Source organism: Hyperolius riggenbachi, chromosome 3 (genome assembly GCF_040937935.1).
Source record: "Hyperolius riggenbachi isolate aHypRig1 chromosome 3, aHypRig1.pri, whole genome shotgun sequence".
NCBI lineage: Eukaryota > Metazoa > Chordata > Amphibia > Anura > Hyperoliidae > Hyperolius > Hyperolius riggenbachi.
The window spans coordinates 71,634,924-71,657,453 of NC_090648.1; the positions used below are offsets into that span (position 1 = coordinate 71,634,924).

The 22,530-nt window shown below is 46.2% G+C and overlaps 1 protein-coding gene across 1 annotated transcript in view; it reads left to right on the forward strand.

Moving 5' to 3' along the window:
* KRI1 (KRI1 homolog) overlaps positions 1 to 19,826 on the forward strand; it is a 46,634-nt gene extending 26,808 nt beyond the window's left edge. Inside the window, exons 16-19 of the mRNA XM_068274370.1 lie at positions 403 to 533; positions 1,667 to 1,731; positions 4,183 to 4,278; positions 19,177 to 19,826. Of these exons, the coding sequence (XP_068130471.1) occupies positions 403 to 533; positions 1,667 to 1,731; positions 4,183 to 4,278; positions 19,177 to 19,735 (851 nt within the window). The 3' untranslated portion in view covers positions 19,736 to 19,826. The remainder of the gene's footprint in view (positions 1 to 402; positions 534 to 1,666; positions 1,732 to 4,182; positions 4,279 to 19,176) is intronic.
* The last annotated feature ends 2,704 nt before the right edge of the window (positions 19,827 to 22,530 follow it).

The following is a 22,530-nucleotide window of genomic DNA, read 5'->3' on the forward strand; positions in this document are numbered from 1 at the left end:
ACTCAGAACTTCCTCTCTGCTCTAAAAGATAAGTAACAGCATAATAACCTTTGTTACAGCATATAGAACGCCTACAGAGATGCTGCAACGTGAGTACTTGCTGTTATCCTGGGAGCACAGAAAGGGTTTGTTTACATATTGGCCAACAGCTCAAATTGCACTAGCTCATTACCTGCTGAGAAGGGATAATTAGACAGGCTACTCTCTATAAACACACAGCCCAGCTGATCTATTTGGCTGCAGTAGTGTCTGAATCACACCAGAAACAAGCATGCCGCTAATCTTGTCAGATCTGACAATGTCAGGAACACCTGATCTGCTGCATGCTTGTTCAGGGTCTATGATACTTGGCTTCCTTTTTTAAGATTATAAATTCACCATTTTCCTGTATATTTTCCACAGATGAAAAAACATTCCAGCAATACGTGGACGAGTACTATAAGATGGATTATGAGGATATTGTGGATGATCTGCCGTGCCGATTCAGATATCGCCAGGTTCTTCCTTGTGACTTTGGACTCACCACAGAGGAGGTGAGATTTGCAGAGCTAGAACTGTATTTGGGTAAACCATGCACTCTCTACAAACAGGTCTAAGATGTCCTTCAGCAACTTGTTTTCAAGACCCTATTGGTGGTAATTATTAGCTATCCATGCTTTTTTCATATGAACAGCTGAAGATGTTGAATTCACTGCCTGTCAGCTGCTGTCGTGCACCATTCTGGGGCTTGTTAGCGCTTGGTACTGGCACTGTACAGGAGGCCCCACCCATGCAGTTATGACTGAGTGTGGCCGCAGCCGTGCTCAGATGGGACATATCGTGGTTCTCTGATGCGTAGTAACACCACGTTGTGTCAAGCACTGACACTGCATTTTAATTGCACTAGGATGGTGCTTGTGGGAGGCTGAACTACTCGAGAGGCAAGCAGTTCAACCTCATGTCTGAGAGGCCTATCTGAAACAGTGTAGCAGGTGGGATCTTAACTTGCAGCATAAGGATAATAGCCATGTACACACCCGACATTTGTCTCTTGGAATAGTTTTATCATATTTGTTGCAGGTGTTAGAGGACCAGTGTTTCCCGTACAGAAGTGCATGTGGGGCTGTTGGCTTAGGTTGGTCATGGACCAACTCCATTTTTTCAGTAGTACAGGTAAAACTCGAAAAAATCGTGCAAAAGGTAATTTATTTCAGTAATTCAATGTAAAAGGTGAAGCATATGAAATAGACTCATTGCATGCAACATGAGAGATTTCAAGCCTTTATTTATCATTTTGACGATTATGGCTTACTGCTTATAAAAACTCCCAAATCAAAAGATCAGACCATTAGAATATTATGAACATGGTCAATAGTCTGGGCTCAAAGTGTCACTCTAATCGGCTATTTCATCCAAAACACCTGTAAAGGGTTCCTATTTAATATTTGTTTCACCTTTTTTAAGATGAATTACTGAGATAAATGGACTTCTGCACGATATTCAAATTTTTTGAGTTTCACCTGTAAATTGCAAGTGAAATAATTTGTCATCTGAGTAGAAGAATGTTCTACATTCAATCTCATCTAACTAGATTTCCATACACTGGGTTTTATGTTATGCTGGTTACATGAATTCTGGTACTATTTGTATCTAAAGCTGACATCACTCTTGTCACTGTTCCCTACAGATTTTGTCATCGGATGACAAGGATCTGAACAGATGGTGTTCGCTAAGGAAAACTTGTATGTACAGGTGAGTCTGATTGGCCTTCAAACAGCCATTTCTGGGCATAAAATGTTACCTGTAGGGAGGATACAATATACTTGTCCTACTGTAGGAAGCAGGGCTGTGGAGACAGAGTTGAGGAGTCAGAGCAATTTTGGTTACCTGGAGTTGGTGGTTTCATAAACGGAGGAGTTGAGGTCGGAAGATTTTTGTACCGACTCCTCAATCCTGGTAGGAAGTCTCCCTTCTCTTTTTGGGGCGCCTCTCCCCGATTGTTTTTGCTGTCACTACATAGGCAACTTAAAGGCAGTCAGCCCCACAAGCTTCTAGATGCCTTGCTTGTAGGTGGGTAGTGTCTGTTTCAATTCAAGGCAGCTCCCATAACTGTTTCAGTGCAGGGTCCTGGGGACAGGTAAAAAGGGCTCTGGAAATTTGGACACACCATGCGCCGCCATAGGCCGTAATGTGAATTATGCCTAAAGTGGTGCTCAGATGGTAATTTGGGTGCCATCAAAAGACAGAGGCCAAATTACTATAAAAACAGCATAATTCGGTTGCCAGCAATAGATGACAGCCAAATTACATCTTGCCCGAGTCCATGGCGGCCTGGAGGGGGAATAGTAATTAACGCCACCTGGAGTTTTGCAGGAGCAGGTTAAGCCATTTTTTTTTGCTTTGCCCTGCACCCAAATCTCCCGGCACCTTAATGACATGAATTCCGTGTAGGGGGGAGTACAGCAGCAACCATCTATGGGGGTGGCAATCTGAAGGTTTTCATCATGGAAAGGCAGCAGTTGGGGATATGGGTAGTCCTGATCCCAAAACAGAAAGATGTGTATCAGAGGAAGGCTTCTTGATAAGGTAAGTATAATATCCCCATTCCTGAAGTTTTAAACGGACTCCGAGCTCTAACTAAAAATCAAAATCTGAACTTACCTGGGGCTTTCTCCAGCCCACCGTAGGTCGACAGGTCCCTCGATGTCCATCTGGCTCTTCTCCCAGGGCCTGATCAGAAATGGCTCCCGGCGACACTGGGCCCGAGTGTCGGGCTTCTCTTCCTGAAAGCGGACGGCAGTCGTCACCACGCCGGCCGCCTCGCGTCATCAGAGGCCGGCGTGACAGTACTGCGCATGTGTGGTGTAATCTTACTCTGAAGAGAAGGAAGCCTCAGGATCCGATTTAGGCTTACCTCGCTTGTCTAAAGCCCCCAGTTGCAGAGCGCGGCCCCCTCCACATCAGGGCCACGCAGCTCCACTTCATTATTTATGTCTGCGCTGTAGCCGCATGACCCCGCCCGCTCATGCACAGTAACACGGCGCCCGCGGCTCCGGCTTACTGTGCATACATGGGCGGGCTCAATCAGCTAATGCGTGGCCCGATCTGATTAGCGACAGTGCCTTGTCGCTAATCTTCCAGGGGATTGCACTCAGCAATGGGGGGTCATTAGAATACAGAGGGAAGCCTCAATAGGATCTTAAAGGCCCATACTCACGAGTGACATTTGTCGCCGCAACACGCGGCGCGCGCGTGTTGCGGCGACAGGTCGCCCGTGAGTATGGGCCGCCGCACGCGCGCGGACCCCGAACTGTCGCTCATGTCGCCAGGCGATTGAAACTTTCAATCGCATGGCGACAGTCGCCGCTGCCCCCCCGCCGCAACTGTCGCTAGTCCGCGTGAGTACGCCTTGCCGCTGGTCCCTCTTCCGCGTGTGTACGCGGAGGGACCTGGCGAGAAGCTGTCGCCGGCCTGTCGCCCACACGCTCACGTGTGCTGGCGACAGGCCACATTTCTCGCCCGTGAGTATGGGCCTTAAGGCTTCCTTCTCTTTAGGTTTCTAATTTTGTGCCTAAGTAACTTTTTGTGCACAAGTAATATTGTGTGTTTACAAATGACAAGGTTCCAAAGTGCAGTTTATCTGTCCTGAAAGCTGTCATTGCATTTTATTGCATAGCTGTTGTATTTATATATTAAACTTATCTAGTGATCACTTCTCAACTGCACACATACTAGAAGCAGAGCGAGCTCCGTTTCAGCACATTGCTAATGTTTGCTAAATGTGTCTGACAAAGGAATGTAAACAAAAGATAATGTTATCACCTCTTGGGATGTGGCCAGAAGTTGCCCACTGAAGAATGGAGCTTTCCACTGAAGGACTGTGTGTGTGTCTGTCTGTCTGTCTGTCTGTCTGTCAGTCGTGTGTGTGTGTGTGTCTGTCTGTCTGTGAGTCGTGTGTCTGTCTGTCGTGTGTGTGTGTGTGGTAGTAGGTTTAAGGCTGTAAATAATATTTTAGAGCAAAGAAAAAATGCTGAATTTCATTTCCACTTTAAGACTAGTCTGATGTCATTTGAAGGCATATTTACACTTCACTGAAGCCACAATCGGTGGATAATAATGTTATGCTTGTAATGACCACTGTTCCAGAGGAGAGTTAACAAGCAAAGACAAATGGCTTCAAATTAAAAATGTTCTCTATTACAGATCTGACAAAGAAGATATTTATGATCAGAATATCTTCAGCCAGAAAGGACAGAACATGTGGAAGAAACAACAAATCTTAAAGTCCCTGTCTGAGAGGTGAGTGATTCCTCTTTGATTCCTTTTTTATTCTTAATTTATCCTGGTGATCAAAACACCTGTCTCACCGTCACCACGGCCAGGCCTATTATTGATGGAACACTGATTGGTCTGGAGCCCCATAGATAATGAGCTGCTATGCACTATATGTTCTGACGCCATTCTCTCACAGCCAGCATGAATTCCCTACATGCATCAGTGAGCCTCAGGTGCCCGCAACCCATTTGCCAAGCTTGTCCATTGAACCACTTTTATCAGGTATTGACCAATGCATACCGGGAGAACACCACAACACCTGCCAGTTTTGAGATGCTGCGGGCCAGTTGTCTAGCCATCTCAATTTGAAGTGATAATAATATGGAGGCTGACTTTTTTTTTTTTTTAAGTGGACATGAATGCTTGCACTGGACAGAAGGAAAACCTAAAGAAATGCACCCTGTTGTACGTACTTGAGAGTTTAGCCTGTCTAATTCCCCCTCATTTGTGTCTAATCACTGGTTGTAATTTGATCTCTCCCTGTGTCACATCACTGCCTATGGCAGATATGGTAATAAACTCATTTGGAAGCACAGGGTGTTAACAATATGTCTGCTTCTATGAATTAGGAAGTATAAACTGTGCAGATTTATCTTAGGATTTGTATTAGTGGTAACAAAGAAATGTTTTTGTCTAAAGAGATCAGGTTCATTTTAACCACTTCCCGACCGCCCACTACACAGGGGCGGCGGGGAAGTGGAGCCCTGCAGGACGGCCTCACCCACAGAGGCGGCGGTCCATTTAAGGGCATGGGCGGAGCGATCGCGTCATCCGTGACGCGATCCTCCGCCGGCGCCTGTCACCGCTCGCTCGCCGCAACATCCCGCCGGCTATACGGAAGCGCCGGCGGGATGTTAACCCCGCGATCGCCGCATACAAAGTGTATAATACACTTTGTAATGTTTACAAAGTGTATTATACAGGCTGCCTCCTGCCCTGGTGGTCCCAGTGTCCGAGGGACCACCAGGGCAGGCTGCAGCCACCCTAGTCTGCACCCAAACACACTGATTTCTCCCCCCCCCTGCCCCAGATCGCCCACAGCACCCATCAGACCCCCCCCCTGCCCACCCCCCAGACCCCTGTTTGCACCCAATCACCCCCCTAATCACCCATCAATCACTCCCTGTCACTATCTGTCAACGCTATTTTTTTTTTTATCCCCCCCCCTGCTCCCTGCCCCCTCCTGATCACCCCTCAGATTCTCCCCAGACCACCCCCCCAGACCACCCCCCCCCCCTGTTTACTGTATGCATCTATCCCCCTGATCACCTGTCAATCACCTGTCAATCACCCGTCAATCACCCATCAATCACCCCCTGTCACTGCCACCCATCAATCAGCCCCTAACCTGCCCCTTGCGGGCAATCTGATCACCCCCCCACACCAATAGATCGCCCACAGATCCGACATCAGATCACCTCCCAAATCCATTGTTTACATCTATTCTCTCCTCTAAACACCCACTAATTACCCATCAATCACCCATCAATCACCCCCTATCACCACTTGTCACTTTTACCTATCAGATCAGACCCTAATCTGCCCCTTGCGGGCACCCAATCACCCGCCCACACGCTCAGATTGCCCTCTGACCCCCCCTTATCAATTCACCAGTGCATTAATTACATCTGTTCTTCCCTGTAATAACCCACTGATCACCTGTCAATCACCTGCCAATCACCTATCACCCATCAATCACCCCCTGTCACTGCCACCCATCAATCAGCCCCTAACCTGCCCCTTGCGGGCAATCTGATCACCCACCCACACCATTAGATCGCCCGCAAACCCGCCGTCAGATTACCTCCCAAATGTATCGTTTACATCTGTTATCTTCTCTAAACACCCACTAATTACCCATCAATCACCCCCTATCACCACCTGTCACTGTTACCTATCAGATCAGACCCTAATCTGCCCCTTGCGGGCACCCAATCACCCGCCCACACGCTCAGATTGCCCTCTGACCCCCCCTTATCAATTCACCAGTGCATTAATTACATCTGTTCTTCCCTGTAATAACCCACTGATCACCTGTCAATCACCTACCAATCACCTATCACCCATCAATCACCCCCTGTCACCCCCTGTCACTGCCACCCATCAATCAGCCCCTAACCTGCCCCTTGCGGGCAATCTGATCACCCACCCACACCATTAGATCGCCCGCAAACCCGCCGTCAGATTACCTCCCAAATGTATCGTTTACATCTGTTATCTTCTCTAAACACCCACTAATTACCCATCAATCACCCCCTATCACCACCTGTCACTGTTACCTATCAGATCAGACCCTAATCTGCCCCTTGCGGGCACCCAATCACCCGCCCACACGCTCAGATTGCCCTCAGACCCCCCCCCCCCCCCTTATCAATTCGCCAGTGCATTAATTACATCTGTCCTTCCCTGTAATAACCCACTGATCACCTGTCAATCACCTGCCAATCACCTATCACCCATCAATCACCCCCTGTCACTGCCACCCAACAATCAGCCCCTAACCTGCCCCTTGCGGGCAATCTGATCACCCACCCACACCAATAGATCGCCCGCAGATCCGACATCAGATCACCACCCAAGCGCAGTGTTTCCATCTATTCTCTCCTCTAAACACCCACTAATTACCCATCAATCACCCATCAATCACTCCCTATCACCACCTGTCACTGTTACCTATCAGATCAGACCCTAATCTGCCCCTTGCGGGCACCCAATCGACCGCCTACACGCTCAGATTGCCCTCAGACCCCCCCTTATCAATTCGCCAGTGCAATATTTACATCTGTTCTCCCCTGTAATAACCCACTGATTACCTGTCAATCACCCCCTGTCACTGCCACCCATCAATCACCCGCTGTCACTGCCACCCATCAATCAGCCCCTAACCTGCCCCTTGCGGGCAAACTGATCACCCACCCACACCAATAGATCGCCCGCAGATCCGACATCAGATCACCACCCAAGCGCAGTGTTTCCATCTATTCTCTACCCTAAACACCCACTAATTACCCATCAATCACCCCCTGTCACTGCTACCTATCAGATTAGACCCCTATCTGCCCCTAGGGCACTCAATCACCCGCCCACACCCTCAGAATGCCCTCAGACCCCAGCCCTGATCACCTCGCCAGTGCATTGCTTGCATCCATTCCCCCCTCTAATCACACCTTGAGACACCCATCAATCACCTCCTGTCACCCCCTAGCACACCTACCCATCAGATCAGGCCCCAATTTGCCCCGTGTGGGCTCCTGATCACTCGGCCAAACCCTCAGACCCCCTTCCGATCACCTCCCCAGTGCATAGATTGCATCTATTTTCCCCTCTAACCACCCCCTGAGACACCCATCAATCACCTCCTGTCACCCCCCTAGCACTCCTATCCATCAGATCAGGCCCAATACAACCTGTCATCTAAAAGGCCACCCTGCTTATGACCGGTTCCACAAAATTCGCCCCCTCATAGACCACCTGTCATCAAAATTTGCAGATGCTTATACCCCTGAACAGTCATTTTGAGACATTTGGTTTCCAGACTACTCACGGTTTTGGGCCTGTAAAATGCCAGGGCGGTATAGGAACCCCACAAGTGACCCCATTTTAGAAAAAAAAGACACCCCAAGGTATTATGTTAGGTGTATGACTAGTTCATAGAAGATTTAATTTTTTGTCAAAAGTTAGCGGAAATTAATTTTTATTGTTTTTTTTTCACAAAGTGTCATTTTTCACTAACTTGTGACAAAAAATAAAATCTTCTATGAACTCGCCATACACCTAACGGAATACCTTGGGGTGTCTTCTTTCTAAAATGGGGTCACTTGTGGGGTTCCTATACTGCCCTGGCATTTTAGGGGCCCTAAACCGCGAGGAGTAGTCTAGAAAACAAATGCTTCAAAATGACCTGTGAATAGGACGTTGGGCCCCTTAGCGCACCTAGGCTGCAAAAAAGTGTCACACATGTGGTACCGCCGTACTCAGGAAAAGTAGTATAATGTGTTTTGGGGTGTATTTTTACACATACCCATGCTGGGTGGGAGAAATTTCTATGTAAATGGACAATTGTGTGTAAAAAAATCAAACAATTGTCATTTACAGAGATATTTCTCCCACTTAGCATGGGTATGTGTAAAAATACACCCCAAAACGCATTATACTACTTCTCCTGAGTACAGCGGTACCACATGTGTGGCACTTTTTTACACCCTAAGTACGCTAAGGGGCCCAAAGTCCAATGAGTACCTTTAGGATTTCACAGGTCATTTTGCGACATTTGGTTTCAAGACTACTCCTCACGGTTTAGGGCCCCTTAAATGCCAGGGCAGTATAGGAACCCCACAAATGACCCCATTCTAGAAAGAAGACACCCAAAGGTATTCCGTACAGAGTATGGTGAGTTCATAGAAGATTTTATTTTTTGTCACAAGTTAGCGGAAAATGACACTTTGTGAAAAAACACAATTAAAATCAATTTCCGCTAACTTGTGACAAAAAAATAAAAACTTCTATGAACTCACCATACTCCTAACGGAATACCTTGGGGTGTCTTCTTTCTAAAATGGGGTCATTAGTGGGGTTCCTATACTGCCCTGGCATTTTAGGGGCCCTAAACCGTGAGGAGTAGTCTTGAAACAAAAATGACCTGTGAAATCCTAAAGGTACTCATTGGACTTTGGGCCCCTTAGTGCAGTTAGGGTGCAAAAAAAGTGCCACACATGTGGTATCGCCGTACTCGGGAGAAGTAGTACAATGTGTTTTGGGGTGTATTTTTACACATACCCATGCTGGGTGGGAGAAATACCTCTGTAAATGACAATCTTTTGATTTTTTTACACACAATTGTCCATTTACAGAGGTATTTCTCCCACCCAGCATGGGTATGTGTAAAAATACACCCCAAAACACATTGTACTACTTCTCCCGAGTATGGCGATACCACATGTGTGGCACTTTTTTGCACCCTAACTGCGCTAAAGGGCCCAAAGTCCAATGAGTACCTTTAGGATTTCACAGGTCATTTTGAGAAATTTCGTTTCAAGACTACTCCTCACGGTTTAGGGCCCCTAAAATGCCAGGGCAGTATAGGAACCCCACAAATGACCCCATTTTAGAAAGAAGACACCCCAAGGTATTCCGTTAGGAGTATGGTGAGTTCATAGAAGATTTTATTTTTTGTCAAAAGTTAGCGGAAATTGATTTTAATTGTGTTTTTTCACAAAGTGTCATTTTCCGCTAACTTGTGACAAAAAATAAAATCTTCTATGAACTCGCCATACTACTAACGGAATACCTTGGGGTGTCTTCTTTCTAAAATGGGGTCATTTGTGGGGTTCCTATACTGCCCTGGCATTTTAGGGGCCCTAAACCGTGAGGAGTAGTCTTGAAACGAAATTTCTCAAAATGACCTGTGAAATCCTAAAGGTACTCATTGGACTTTGGGCCCTTTAGCGCAGTTAGGGTGCAAAAAAGTGCCACACATGTGGTATCGCCGTACTCAGGAGAAGTAGTATAATGTGTTTTGTGGTGTATTTTTACACATACCCATGCTGAGTGGGAGAAATATCTCTGTAAATGGACAATTGTGTGTAAAAAAAATTAACAAATTGTCATTTACAGAGATATTTCTCCCACCCAGCATGGGTATGTGTAAAAATACACCCCAAAACACATTATACTACTTCTCCTGAGTACGGCAATACCACATGTGTGGCACTTTTTTGCAGCCTAACTGCGCTAAGGGGTCCAAAGTCCAATGAGCACCTTTAGGCTTTACAGGGGTGCTTACAATTTAGCACCCCCCAAAATGTCAGGACAGTAAACACACCCCACAAATGATCCCATTTTGGAAAGTAGACCCTTCAAGGTATTCAGAGAGGGGCATGGTGAGTCCGTGGCAGATTTCATTTTTTTTTGTCGCAAGTTAGAAGAAATGGAAACTTTTTTTTTTTTTTTTTTTTCTCACAAAGTGTCATTTTCCGCTTACTTGTGACAAAAAATAATATCTTCTATGAACTCACTATGCCTCTCAGTGAATACTTTGGGATGTCTTCTTTCCAAAATGGGGTCATTTGGGGGGTATTTATACTATCCTGGAATTCTAGCCCCTCATGAAACATGACAGGGGGTCAGAAAAGTCAGAGATGCTTGAAAATGGGAAAATTCACTTTTGGCACCATAGTTTGTAAACGCTATAACTTTTACCCAAACCAATAAATATACACTGAATGGGTTTTTTTTTATCAAAAACATGTTTGTCCACATTTTTCGCGCTGCATGTATACAGAAATTTTACTTTATTTGAAAAATGTCAGCACAGAAAGTTAAAAAAATCATTTTTTTGCCAAAATTCATGTCTTTTTTGATGAATATAATAAAAAGTAAAAATCGCAGGAGCAATCAAATAGCATCAAAAGAAAGCTTTATTAGTGACAAGAAAAGGAGCCAAAATTCATTTAGGTGGTAGGTTGTATGAGCGAGCAATAAACCGTGAAAGCTGCAGTGGTCTGAATGGAAAAAAAGTGGCCGGTCCTTAAGGGGTAGAAAGCCCTAGGTCCTCAAGTGGTTAATGGGGAAAAAAAACCCTTGTAGGTGAAGTGGTTAAATCCATACACTTCAAAAAAATTTTTTCCTGCTTCCAACACATCATCCTCTAGAACTGTCAGCTTCAAAAGATGATCAATGTGATACTAATTTATTAAAGAGGAACTGTAAGCAGAATAACATATTCCCTAAAAAGTAGTATATGAGAGTGACCGAGGTGTATAGATAAGAACATGCGACTAATAAATCTCCTAAACCCTGTCAGCAAGGTGCTGTAAAAATGCCATAGGCAGTGTGGGAGGATCCCTGTTTACTTCTGGCAGGATTAGCAAGTTTTTTTCCTTCACTCTAGCAGTTGAAACCACGCCCACAGTGAAGGTTGTTACACCCTCCTCCACCAACCTTTTTTTTTATATTTCTAACTGACATTTGCAGAAGGCCAGGAAGTGTAATATGCACATGTGTGAAGAGAAGCAGACAGGGAATCAGCTGTAGATGCTAAGTAGTGTACTGTAATGTTTTAGCTGAATAGAGCAGGAAACCTAGGAAACTATGAAAAGTGTAGTGTATGTGCAATTTACATAAATAGCTATTCGGATATTGTTTATAGGAGCCTAAAAGATGAGAGCGTGCTGTCTGTATAAGCAAGGTGATGATGGGTGGGTGTAAAACTATTTCAGTAAGTAATGGTCGCAGGGTAAATAAATGGATGTTTTATTATGATGAACTGGAATAGAGGAGTATGCAGATTGTGTTTATTTCTGTTTGTGTGTATCAAATGTCAGCCTGAAGGACAGTGCATGAAATAGGTGCTGCCTATTTCATGTCGCCCCTCTGAATAAAGGCAAACACTTTTCCCCACATTAGATTGTAGATGCAGGTATGATGCATGAGTGAAAGGCAAAATTTAGCCATACATCTAGTGATGATGGGCAGATTGACCAAGAGACAAATCTCTCTCTGATCGAATCTGATTAGCGAGAGATTAGTTGGCTTTCAATACACTGCAGGCCGATTCCCAAACAATTTCATGCTGAAATTACTGAAATGAAATGACAATTCAGTTCAGAGCTGTGTTACAGTGTGAAACTGGACAGTAATGCTAAGTACACATCATACAATTTTCCGTTAGATTTACCTGCCAGATCGATTATTTCCAACATGTCCGATCTGAATTATGATTGATTTTTCGATCGATTGTTAGATTTACCTTCCAGATCAATTTTCCGATCATTTTTAATCTTTTTTTAATAGTTTTTTCCATCAATTTTCGTTCAGTTCTATGAATATCGATTACAAAACTATCAAAAAAATGATAAACGATCAGAACATCTATCTATGGAATGTAAATCTTACAGAAAATTGTGTGGTGTGTACCTAGCATAATTGTCTCCATTTCCCCTGCCTCACTCGAAATAATTGTGTATATATATATATATATATATATATATATATATATATATATATATATATATATATATATATATATATATATATATATATATATATATATATATATATATATATATATATATTCTCTCAATATAAGATGTGCTAGCTTCAGCCCTGTTTCTAGGGGTGTGCAGGCCGTGCGGCTGCCCTGAGGGGGGGGCTCCGTGATGGAAGGGGGAGCCCTGGCTGCGGGGAGGGAGAGGTCAGGGCTCTGTGCTCCCTCCTTCACTGCTGAGTTAGAATAGGGAAAAGTTGTATTGAGCAACTCACCTCCATGCCGTTCCAATCGCCGATCAATTTCTGCTGGTCTCTGCATAGCCGCTGATACGCGCTTTACTTGTGCTAGAGAGACAGAGGGAGTCACTGGGCATGTGGAAAACTGGCCGAACTGTCTGGCCGAAGTTACGAAACCAGGTATCGGCGATAGACGGCGGTGTGGGAGTGATCCATGAGGATGGGGCTGGAGGAAGCCCCAGGTATGTATAAATCTATTATTTTAAATCGTCTCTTTAAAGAACACCTGTAACAAAGAAAACCTCCCCTGGGGGTTCTCACCTCGGGTGGGGGAAGCCTCCGGATCCTATTGAGGCTTCCCCCGTCCTCCTCAGTCCCACAGCAGCGGCGAAAATCCTCCCAGAATGGCAGCAATGTAAATATTTACCTCCCCGGCTCCAGCGCAGGCGCAGTATCGGCTCTCCGCACAGAGATAGGCGAAAATAGCCGATCTCCGTCGGGCCGCTCTACTGCGTAGGCGCAAGTCTCCTGCACCTGCGCATTAGAGCGGACCCGCCGGAGATCGGCTATTTTCGCCTATCTATCTCTGTGCGGAGAGCCACAACAGTGCCCCCGCTGGAGCCAGGAGAGGTAAATAAGTCAGCGCTTATTAGTGCTCGACAGGCTTGTTGAGGGAGGACACCGGGAGTCTTCGAGGGAGCCAGCGCTGGACTGCCTGCAGCTACAGGGGTGGGGGAAGCCTCATTGGGACCCTGAGGCTTCCCCCTCCCGAGGTGAGTACCCCCCAGGGGAACTTTTTTTTGTTACAGGCTCTCTTTAAGGACACATCTGAGGTTGCCAAAAAATGAGATCTACTTACCCGGGTCTTCCAGCCCCAGCAGCTGACATGTCACTCGCCACAGCTCTTGTGGCTCCCGGTCCCCTCCGGTGCAGATGCTGACCTTGCCAGATCGGGATCTTCTGCGTCTTCAGAAGTGCCGCTGTCAATCACTCGCACATAGTCAGGAGCGTTGTGCGCAGTACACTCCCCACTACGTGTGAGTGATTGACAGCGGCGCTCGCTCAGGCGCAGTAGATGCCGACCTTGCGTCTGCACCGGAGGGGAACGGGAGCCATCGGAGCTGCAGCGAGGGACATGTCAGCTGCCTGGGGCTTGAGGAAGACCCGGGTAAGTAGATCTCAATTTTTTTGGAGACCTCGGATGTGTCATTTAACCTCCTTAGCGGTATGCCCGACACTGTGTCGGACATACCGTTATCTGTCCTCCTGAGTGCCCCCGCTGAATAAATGTGCTGTAATACCTGCAAAACCTTCTGCTAGCACTAGGCTAGCTAGTAAATGTGTCCTGCACCCTCCGCTCCCCTCCGAAATCCCCCCGTTTATACATTACTCTCCCTGGATCCAGCGATCGCGCAGCCTCCCTGCACAGCTTTGGTCTCTCTATGGGGAGGATCGGGTTTACGCATGACGTCAGCGACGTCATGTGCGATCCTCCCCATAGTGAAGACCGGAGCTGGCCGGGGAGGCTGCGCGATCGCTGGATCCAGGGAGAGTAATGTATAAACAGGGGAGCGGTGGGGATCGGAGGGTGCAGGACTCATTTACCAGCTAGCCTAGTGCTAGCAGAAGGTTTTGCAGCACATTTATTCAGCGGGGGGCACAAAGTTGCATCACCTCCTGAGTGGCGTAAAGCTCAGGAGGTTAAGTTAAATAATAAAAATGATTTTAACTTACTTCTTGCAGCCCCCTGGAGTCATCCAGTGCCCATGACGTCAGTCCAAGTCCCTCCGGCAAGTAGCGGCAACCCCACAATGCTAGCCTGCCATGCACCTCATCACGCTCCAGTGGCTGGGAGTGTTCTGCGCATGTGCAGTATGCGAAAATCGCTATTTCACATGCGCAAATTGCTCCCTTCCTTAGGAGCGCAATCAGGGTGCGCATGGGCAGTAGACGCTGACTGGCAGCGACCAGCCAGCTTTGCACAGGTCGCCGCTGCTTACTGGAGAGAGTTGAACCAACATCGTAGGCACAGGAGTACTCCAGGGAGCCCCAGGGAAGTTAAAATTATTTTTTTTAATCAATTTAAGCCTCCCTTTAACTATATTTTAGGGAACTGCAAGTCTCAGCATGCTCTGAGAGGACTAGCTGGCCCGTGTTTTCAAAGGCTTAGGGCTCGTTTCCATTTAGCAATGCAGCAGCCATGCGTCAGCGCAGCTCTGCGTTGCCTGTGTCTGTCACTGGGGCAGCGCTTGCGATCCCATTCATTATAATGGAATCGCAGGCGCAATCGCCCCAAAATGCAGGCACTAATTCAGTGATAAATCGCAATGCATATATGGAAACACCAGACAGTGCAGTCTATGCACTGTCTGCTGCGATTGCGTTTCCATAAGTGCGTCTGAAAGTGCGCATGTGGAAAGGAGCCCTTAGTGTTTGCCTTTCAAGGGTTAAGGGCTTGTTCACACTATGAGCATTTGCAGATTTTTTTAAAGTGCTGGCGATATCGGAAATTGCTCTGAAAGCACTTGTGCAATGATTTCCTATGGGAGTGTTCATATATGAGCATTCCGCTTTCTATTGAATCGCAAGTGCGCTACCTGTACCATTTTTTGAGCGGTTTGTGCTCAATAGAAAATATAGGGAAATTGCAAAGTGCTTGAAAATGCACTTTGAATTGCGATTTCCCGAGTGGTTTAATGAATGAATACTTTGTATTTATTTATTTCTGGGTTCACGAGTTCACAAAGTGCCAAAATTATTCGCAGAATAAAAGCGATTCGAAAAACACTTTTCTAAGCGCAAAGCTTCAAAGTGTTCACTTCCTGACTTGCGTCAGGGAGTGAATTAAAAAACGCTCAGGAATAGCGCTTTTCACAAAAACGCAACCCCCACCCAAGCGCCAGGAATCAAAAAAAAAAATGTGTAAAGAAAAGCCCAACGCAAACGCTAACACGAATGGAACGCAATGTGCTCAAGGCCTTAGAGAGAAGTAAAGGAGGAGGACAAATGTCAAGAGGCGAGCTGACTGATATTTACACAGATCCCAGGTTACAGCTGGTCAGAGGGATACCTCTGCAGACCAGGATTCCTGCCTGTGTGCTGTGTCAAATATTACACAAGCAGCTCTCTCTCTGCAGCCAGGGTTACCCTCTCTCTCTCTGTCAGCTGCCATCATGTGATTCCCCTGCATCTTTCCATAGTGTGTGTGATGCGCCTCTCATGCTGCCAGCTGAGCCTGCAGAAGTAGATTCCCAATCACTGCCCCATCTTCTCTCTGAACAGGCAGCCTCCAAATGTCGGGCTGCAAAGTTTCTTATGGGGGGAGGGAGAGAAGCTCAGGATCAGAAGCATACCTCACTCCAATCTAGCCAAGGAAGCTGTACAGCGTCTGGCTGTCCTCTGCTCAGCACTGGCTAGTGGCTACACGATTCACAGCTTCGGGCTGCACTACCTGAAATGAAGGGGGAGGGGGTGGGGAACATTTGCCCATAGAATACTCTGCTCTGTTGCAGAACCCCACACCCCCCTTCAGCATTAAATTCCAACTAGGTATCATTCAGGACCAGGGGAAGATATAAGAAAAAAAAAAAAAAGGGATAAATAATTTACTTATTTTGGCAGATGTCTTGCTGCCCCCCATCATGCAGTGCAGTCCATGGTGCCCTCCTGTGCCTTGCTTTGATGCCCTGGCTGTCAGGGCCGGATTACCGACCAGGCAACAAAAGCAGTCGCTTGGGGCCCCATTCAGAGTCAAAGGGGCCCCATTAGCACATAAACCAGCCCTTGCCATCCTGTCAGCGGTGGCTGGATGGTATAATGGTTAAAGGGACTCTGAGCAGTGCAGTAACTATGGAAAGATGCATATCATTTTAAAGCTCTCTTTCTCCTCTTTCCAATGATATCTAAACGGCTGCTCTATGCCTTTTAGTTTTCGATATTTTCGCGATTGAAATCGCGGCCACAGGACGACTTTTCTCCAAAGTCAGCGGTGGCTGGATGGTATAATGGTTAAAGGGACTCTGAGCAGTGCAGTAGCTATGGAAAGATTCATATCATTTTAAAGCTCTCTTTCTCCTCTTTCCAATGATATATAAACAGCTGCTCTATGCCTTTTAGTTTTCGATATTTTCGCGATTGAAATCGCGGCCACAGGACGACTTTTCTCCAAAGTCAGAGGTGGCTGGATGGTATAATGGTTAAAGGGACTCTGAGCAGTGCAGTAACTATGGAAATATGCATATCATTTTAAAGCTCTCTTTCTCCTCTTTCCAATGATATCTAAACGGCTGCTCTATGCCTTTTAGTTTTCGATATTTTCGCGATTGAAATCGTGGCCACAGGACGACTTTTCTCCAAAGTCAGCGGTGGCTAGAAGGTATAATGGTTAAAGGGACTCTGAGCAGTGCAGTAACTATGGAAAGATGCATATCATTTTAAAGCTCTTTTTCTCCTCTTTCCAATGATATATAAACAGCTGCTCTATGCCTTTTAGTTTTTGATATTTTCACGATCGAAATCACGGCCACAGGACGACTTTTCTCCAAAGTTGGCAGTTCGATTCAGCACAATGCAATGAAATATAAGGAACCCAGGGGGATATAATTACAAACATCATGCTGGTAGGTGTGAGGATGTAATGAATTAGTTGTGGGTATGCTTAAAGGCATATCCACAGGCACTGCTTGGAGTCCCTTTAAGGGCTCTGCCACTGACACAGGAGACCAGGGTTCGAATCTCAGCTCTGCCTGTTCAGTAAGCCAGCACCTATTCAGTAGAAGACCGTAGGCAAGTCTCTCTAACACTGCTACTGCCTATAGGTGGCTGCAGCTCTGGCGCTTTGAGTCCACCAGGAGAAAAGCGCAATATAAATGTTATTTGTCTTGTCTTGTCAAATGATGCCGTGCGCTGCTGATTGTCTTCAGAGCCAGGCTCTCCTCCTAGGTCCCCCTCCTGCTACTGTGCGCTCTGCCGCTGCCCACTCCACCCTCCCTTCCCACAGAGAACCACAGCTGCAGCAAGAATGATAGCAGCAGATGGCAAACGCTCACTCACCTATCCATGATCCAAGCAATAGAGATCCCGTCATCTGAAACCCATCTGTCTCTTCTACAGTGCAGCCGCTCGCTCTGAACTTCCTGATTCTCAGATCAGACATGAAGTAGGAAGTAGTAATAGTAGTAGTAACAGAGCGGCAGCACTCTAGAGGAGACAGATGGGCTCCGGATGACGGGACCTCTATTGCTTGGATCGCAATAGGTGAATGTGATTCATCTGGTGCTGTCATTCTCCCCCACTGCAGCTGCCTTCTCTGCTGGACTATCGTATTCACTGGGATGGTGGCTGTCTAGTTTGGGAGGAAATTGGTTGTTCGGTGGTGGGAGTGGTTATGTAATTCTGTCTGGGGAACGGCTTCCGGTTTGGCGGTGTCCAGAGCTTTCTGCTATTGCCAGGCTGGAGATGCAGGGGGAAAGTGCTGCTGCTGTGATATCTGGCGCCCTCTTCACAGGGGTGCCCCAGCCCCTGAGTGCAAATGTCCCAGCCATTCATCTCTCACTCTGCATTTTGCCGCTGCTATTCCCTGCATTGTGCACCCACAGAGGAAAGCGTGCTGTTGCCCATAGCAACCAGTAGCTTGGCTGCCCGGTGTGTGCGACATATTGCTGTGCAGCTGCATCTTCTGATTCTATTACGACATGATGGGGGGGCCCAAATCAGTTACTTTGCTTAGGGCCCCATTTAGCCTTAATCCGGCTCTGCTGGCTGTGCATAATAAATTAATCAGCTGATGCTCACAGACAGCAGGAGCAGCATCGCTGATAACACTACAGGCTGCGTGTGCAGTCTATTGACAGGAGATCTCCACTCTGCAGGGAGGAGGAGAGGCTGCAGTAATCCTCAGCTCAGATAGAGCTTCTAGTGACGTTTTTCACACGTCACTACCCATGAGGCAATGGGGCTAATTAATATACTTCCGCGGATGAAAGTCTCCTGGTGGGCGTGGCTAAAGGCTTAAAGGGGTAAAAACTAAATAAATATAGGTCGAATCCTAATAAAAGCCAGGTTTTTCCCTATAATGTGGATGTGATCTATACACAGGCGGTGAGCAGGTGAGGAGCTTACAGTACCTCTTTAAGTCTTTAGTAATTATTAAAGTGAGTCAGTGCAAATAGGCAGCTACTGTCTGTTTGTTGTTTTTTTGGTTAATTTCCATTATCTCTATTTGTTGCCTGTTATGGCCAACTCTGACAGGTGCCATTGTGGCTACATAATCAGCGTCGTTTCACTGGTCAATGGTTTTAAAGGTGCACATATGTCATTCGACTAGGCGGCTGATGTAACAATGCCCAATCTTCAGTGCAATCTATTTCTGGCTGAAATTGATGCATGTATTGATCCGGAGGTCCTGGCATATCTCGGGCCTACATGCTCGATCGAGTGTACGGATCAGAACAAGCCACAAAACCTCTGGCGCTGTCCCTCCTAGTGCTTTATAGGTACCTGCCTCTTGGCCGTTCGTCTGCTAAAATCTCTAAATGTATGTCCACCCTAATGCTATCGCTGATTGGTTGTACTTTATTTACAGCTAATGGGTTCATGTTGAAATACTGAAGTATGTGTATTCTGTCTTTATCCTCTTAGTGCTGACCAATCAGAATCTACGACTTCCTCCAAGACAAAGATAGGAAAGAAGCGTAGAGACAAACTAAAGGACCAATCAGAGCAGGTGAAGCAGGTCCTCACATCGACAGCTGAGGAACCAGAAGCAGCTGAGGACTCGGCTCACATAAAGCCTCCACCTGTGGAATCTAAATCAAAAGCAGAGGCTAAAAAGAAGCCGGATGTTACGGAAAAAGCCAAATCTGTGAAACCTCCTTTGCCTAAAGCTTGTGTTGGAGAAAAGCCACAGGACAAGTCAGCGGGTGGCAATGTACCTGCAGGGAAGAGAGACTCTGCCAAATCTGCATCTCTGGAAGCCACAGTGAATGATCTGTGCTTGAAAGACAAGAAAAAGAAAGCGAAGAGGAAGGGTGGGCGCCTTCGGAGCAGCAAACTGCTGCGGCTGGGTGGGCGGGACTTCAGCAGCCAGAGACTGCGGGCGTACGGCTTGAACCCCAAGAGGTTGTGGCACAGGCAGCTCGGCCGGGAAAGGAGGAAGATCATGGAGAAGCAGAACAAGAAATCCAAGAAAGAGGACTAAACCCAGGAGTGCTAACAGAACAGAACTGCATCCAACCACAGAACTGATTAAAAAGCTTTATTTCCACAAATAAAGCACCTTTTTATCACAATATACTGTACATATTTCATGATTCTATTACAGTGTAAAACCGCATTGAAGATAGACATGAATTCACTGTATTTTCAGGTAAACCCAACCAGGGCTGTGGAGTCGGAATTGAGGAGTTGGAGCAATTTTGGGCACCTGAAGTGGGAGGTTTCATAAATTGAGGTGTCTTATGCCTAGTACACACCATACAATTTTCTGTAAAGGCTCGTACACACGTCTGACTTTTGCTGGATCGCTTAAAGTGAACCTAAAGCCGATCAAAAAAAAAAAATGAGATGAACTCACCTGGGGCTTCCCTCAGCCCCCTGCAGACGATCGGTGCCCTCGTAGCTTCGGTCCGATGCTTCTGGACCCGCTGGCGACGACTTCCGGTTTCGCCGTCACCAGCCAACAGGCATGGGAACGCGAGTGATTGTTCGTGTTCCCAGCCTGTATATCGCCCCCTATGCTGCTATTGCGGCCTGGAGGTCGCAATAGCAGCATAGGGGGCGATATACAGGCTGGGAACGCGAACAATCATTTGCGTTCCCATGCCTGTCGGCCGGTGACGGCGAAACCGGAAGTTGTCGCCGGCGGGTCCTGGAGCGTCAAAGCGGGGCTGCGAGGGCACCGATCGGCTGCAGGGGGCTGAGGGAAGCCCCAGGTGAGTTAATCTCATTTTTTTTCATCGGCTTTAGGTTCACTTTAAGTCCAGTCTTATCAGCTGAACGACAGACTGTACACACACCCAATTTGATGTCTAAACAACCGGTTGTTTGGACGTCCAAACGACGGGTTGTATGCGAAAATCAGACGTGTGTATGTACCTTAAGATTTTTCTGTTATTAGATTATTTTCTGTAAAGTATTGGTAGAGACTGGTCGTTCTCTCTGGTGCATTGTCTTCTGGTTATCTCCTGCTGAGTAAAACCATGCCTAATTGCTAGGCAGATAGTTAGATAATTTCCAACATGTTGTAATATCTATCTGGCAGGAAAATCTTACAGAAAATTGTATGGTGTGTACCTAGCATTACGATGATTTATTTTTTTAACTCCACAGCCCTGGTAAATATTAGACTAAAGGGGCCCATACACTTATACTAATTCCTGCTGATATACAGCAGATTGGATCACTGATCGAATCTGCTGTGAAATAGTTACACAAACGTTGACCGAACGATCGATTTCTGTCCAAAATTGATCGTTCCCGTCAATCTGTCCGCACTGAAGATTTTGCTCGATCGCCGGCGGGTCGGGAGTGATTTGATAGCGGCGCTCAAATGTCCGACGCAAGTGGCAATACATTACCTGTTCCGCTGGGGTGTATCCCCGCTGTTCCTTCTCCGCTGGACTCCGGCAGGCTTCTTCCTGTCCGGACAGTAAGTTTAAACAGTAGAGCACCCTCTACTGTTTAAACTTCCCCTGACAGGAAGTAAAGTGAAGCTGGAGCCCACAGCGGAGAAAAAGACAGCGGAGACCGGGGGACTTGCACCGGCCGGATCAGGTAATGTATGCAGGGGGGGGATCAGCGGCAGCTCCACAGATTGTGAATCTGTTTCATAGTGAAATCGATTCAAAATCTGTTTGCAGTGTAGGCAGCCAATAGATCCCTCTTTGATCAGATTCGATCACAGAGGGATCTATCTGCTAGTCGATCTGGTGGCAATCGGAGGAGTTGAAGCAATTTTGGGTACCTGGAGTCGGCGGTTTCATAAACTGAGGAGTCGGATGATTTTTGTACTAACTCCACAGCCCTGAACCCAACACAGGTCAATTGTAGGAATAATCCACCCACAACCGAAAATCCTTCTACCTAAAATCTCTTCCTGTAGGGATGGTATTTACTTTTTTTTTTTTTTTGTATGAAGTTTGTTAATAATAAATATCTGAGAAATAGCACATGGCTTTCATATTCCGAACCTGCAGCCAGTAAGTGGAGCAGCAGAGCAAAGGGGACTGAGCAACCCAACCCCAGAACACAATGTACACTGCTGTGTGACTAGAAATGGTCAGTGAGAATCGTAGGCAGCTTGGAATTGGGCCAGTCAGAATAGACAGTGCATTTGATCGGTCCAAATACAAACTGCATAAAATTGACATTGAAGCCATACTGAAGTTGAGTCGAGATGCAAATAATTCTAAGTTGACATGGGAGTATGCAGATTTTAAATGCAAATTTGAAGTTGTACCAAGGAAATTCCCTCTCATTGGTTCATTTTCAAGTTGCATAAATTTTCATACACAATTATTTTTACAAATAAGTGGGAGGCACATCTGCAAACTGTGGTAATTCCTACACCGTTCGCCTGATTGGGATGTAAATACCCTCGAATTAAAGCTGACAGTCTGCAGTTAAAGCACATTTTGTTAGTTTCATTTCAAATCCATTGGACTCAATTCACAGAACTTCTCATAAATGACTTATCACCTAATTGAAAAAATGATAAAAATTGTTTCTAATTAACTTCATTTTAATATTACTTTTCTTATCTTAATTTTGTTTTTTTGCTCTTTGAGAGCTTAAAAATGTAACATATATATAAGGTAAAAAAGCTTTATGAATCATGTCCATTGTGGTTGTGTAGAGCGCTAAAAATGTTAGAATTGTGTCCATGTCCCAATATTTACGGACCTGACTATAGTTGATGCAAGATGATGATATAATTTTAAATTTATGCAGCTTGAAAATTGACTGAACTCCACCTTGGTGGGATTTGATTGGTCC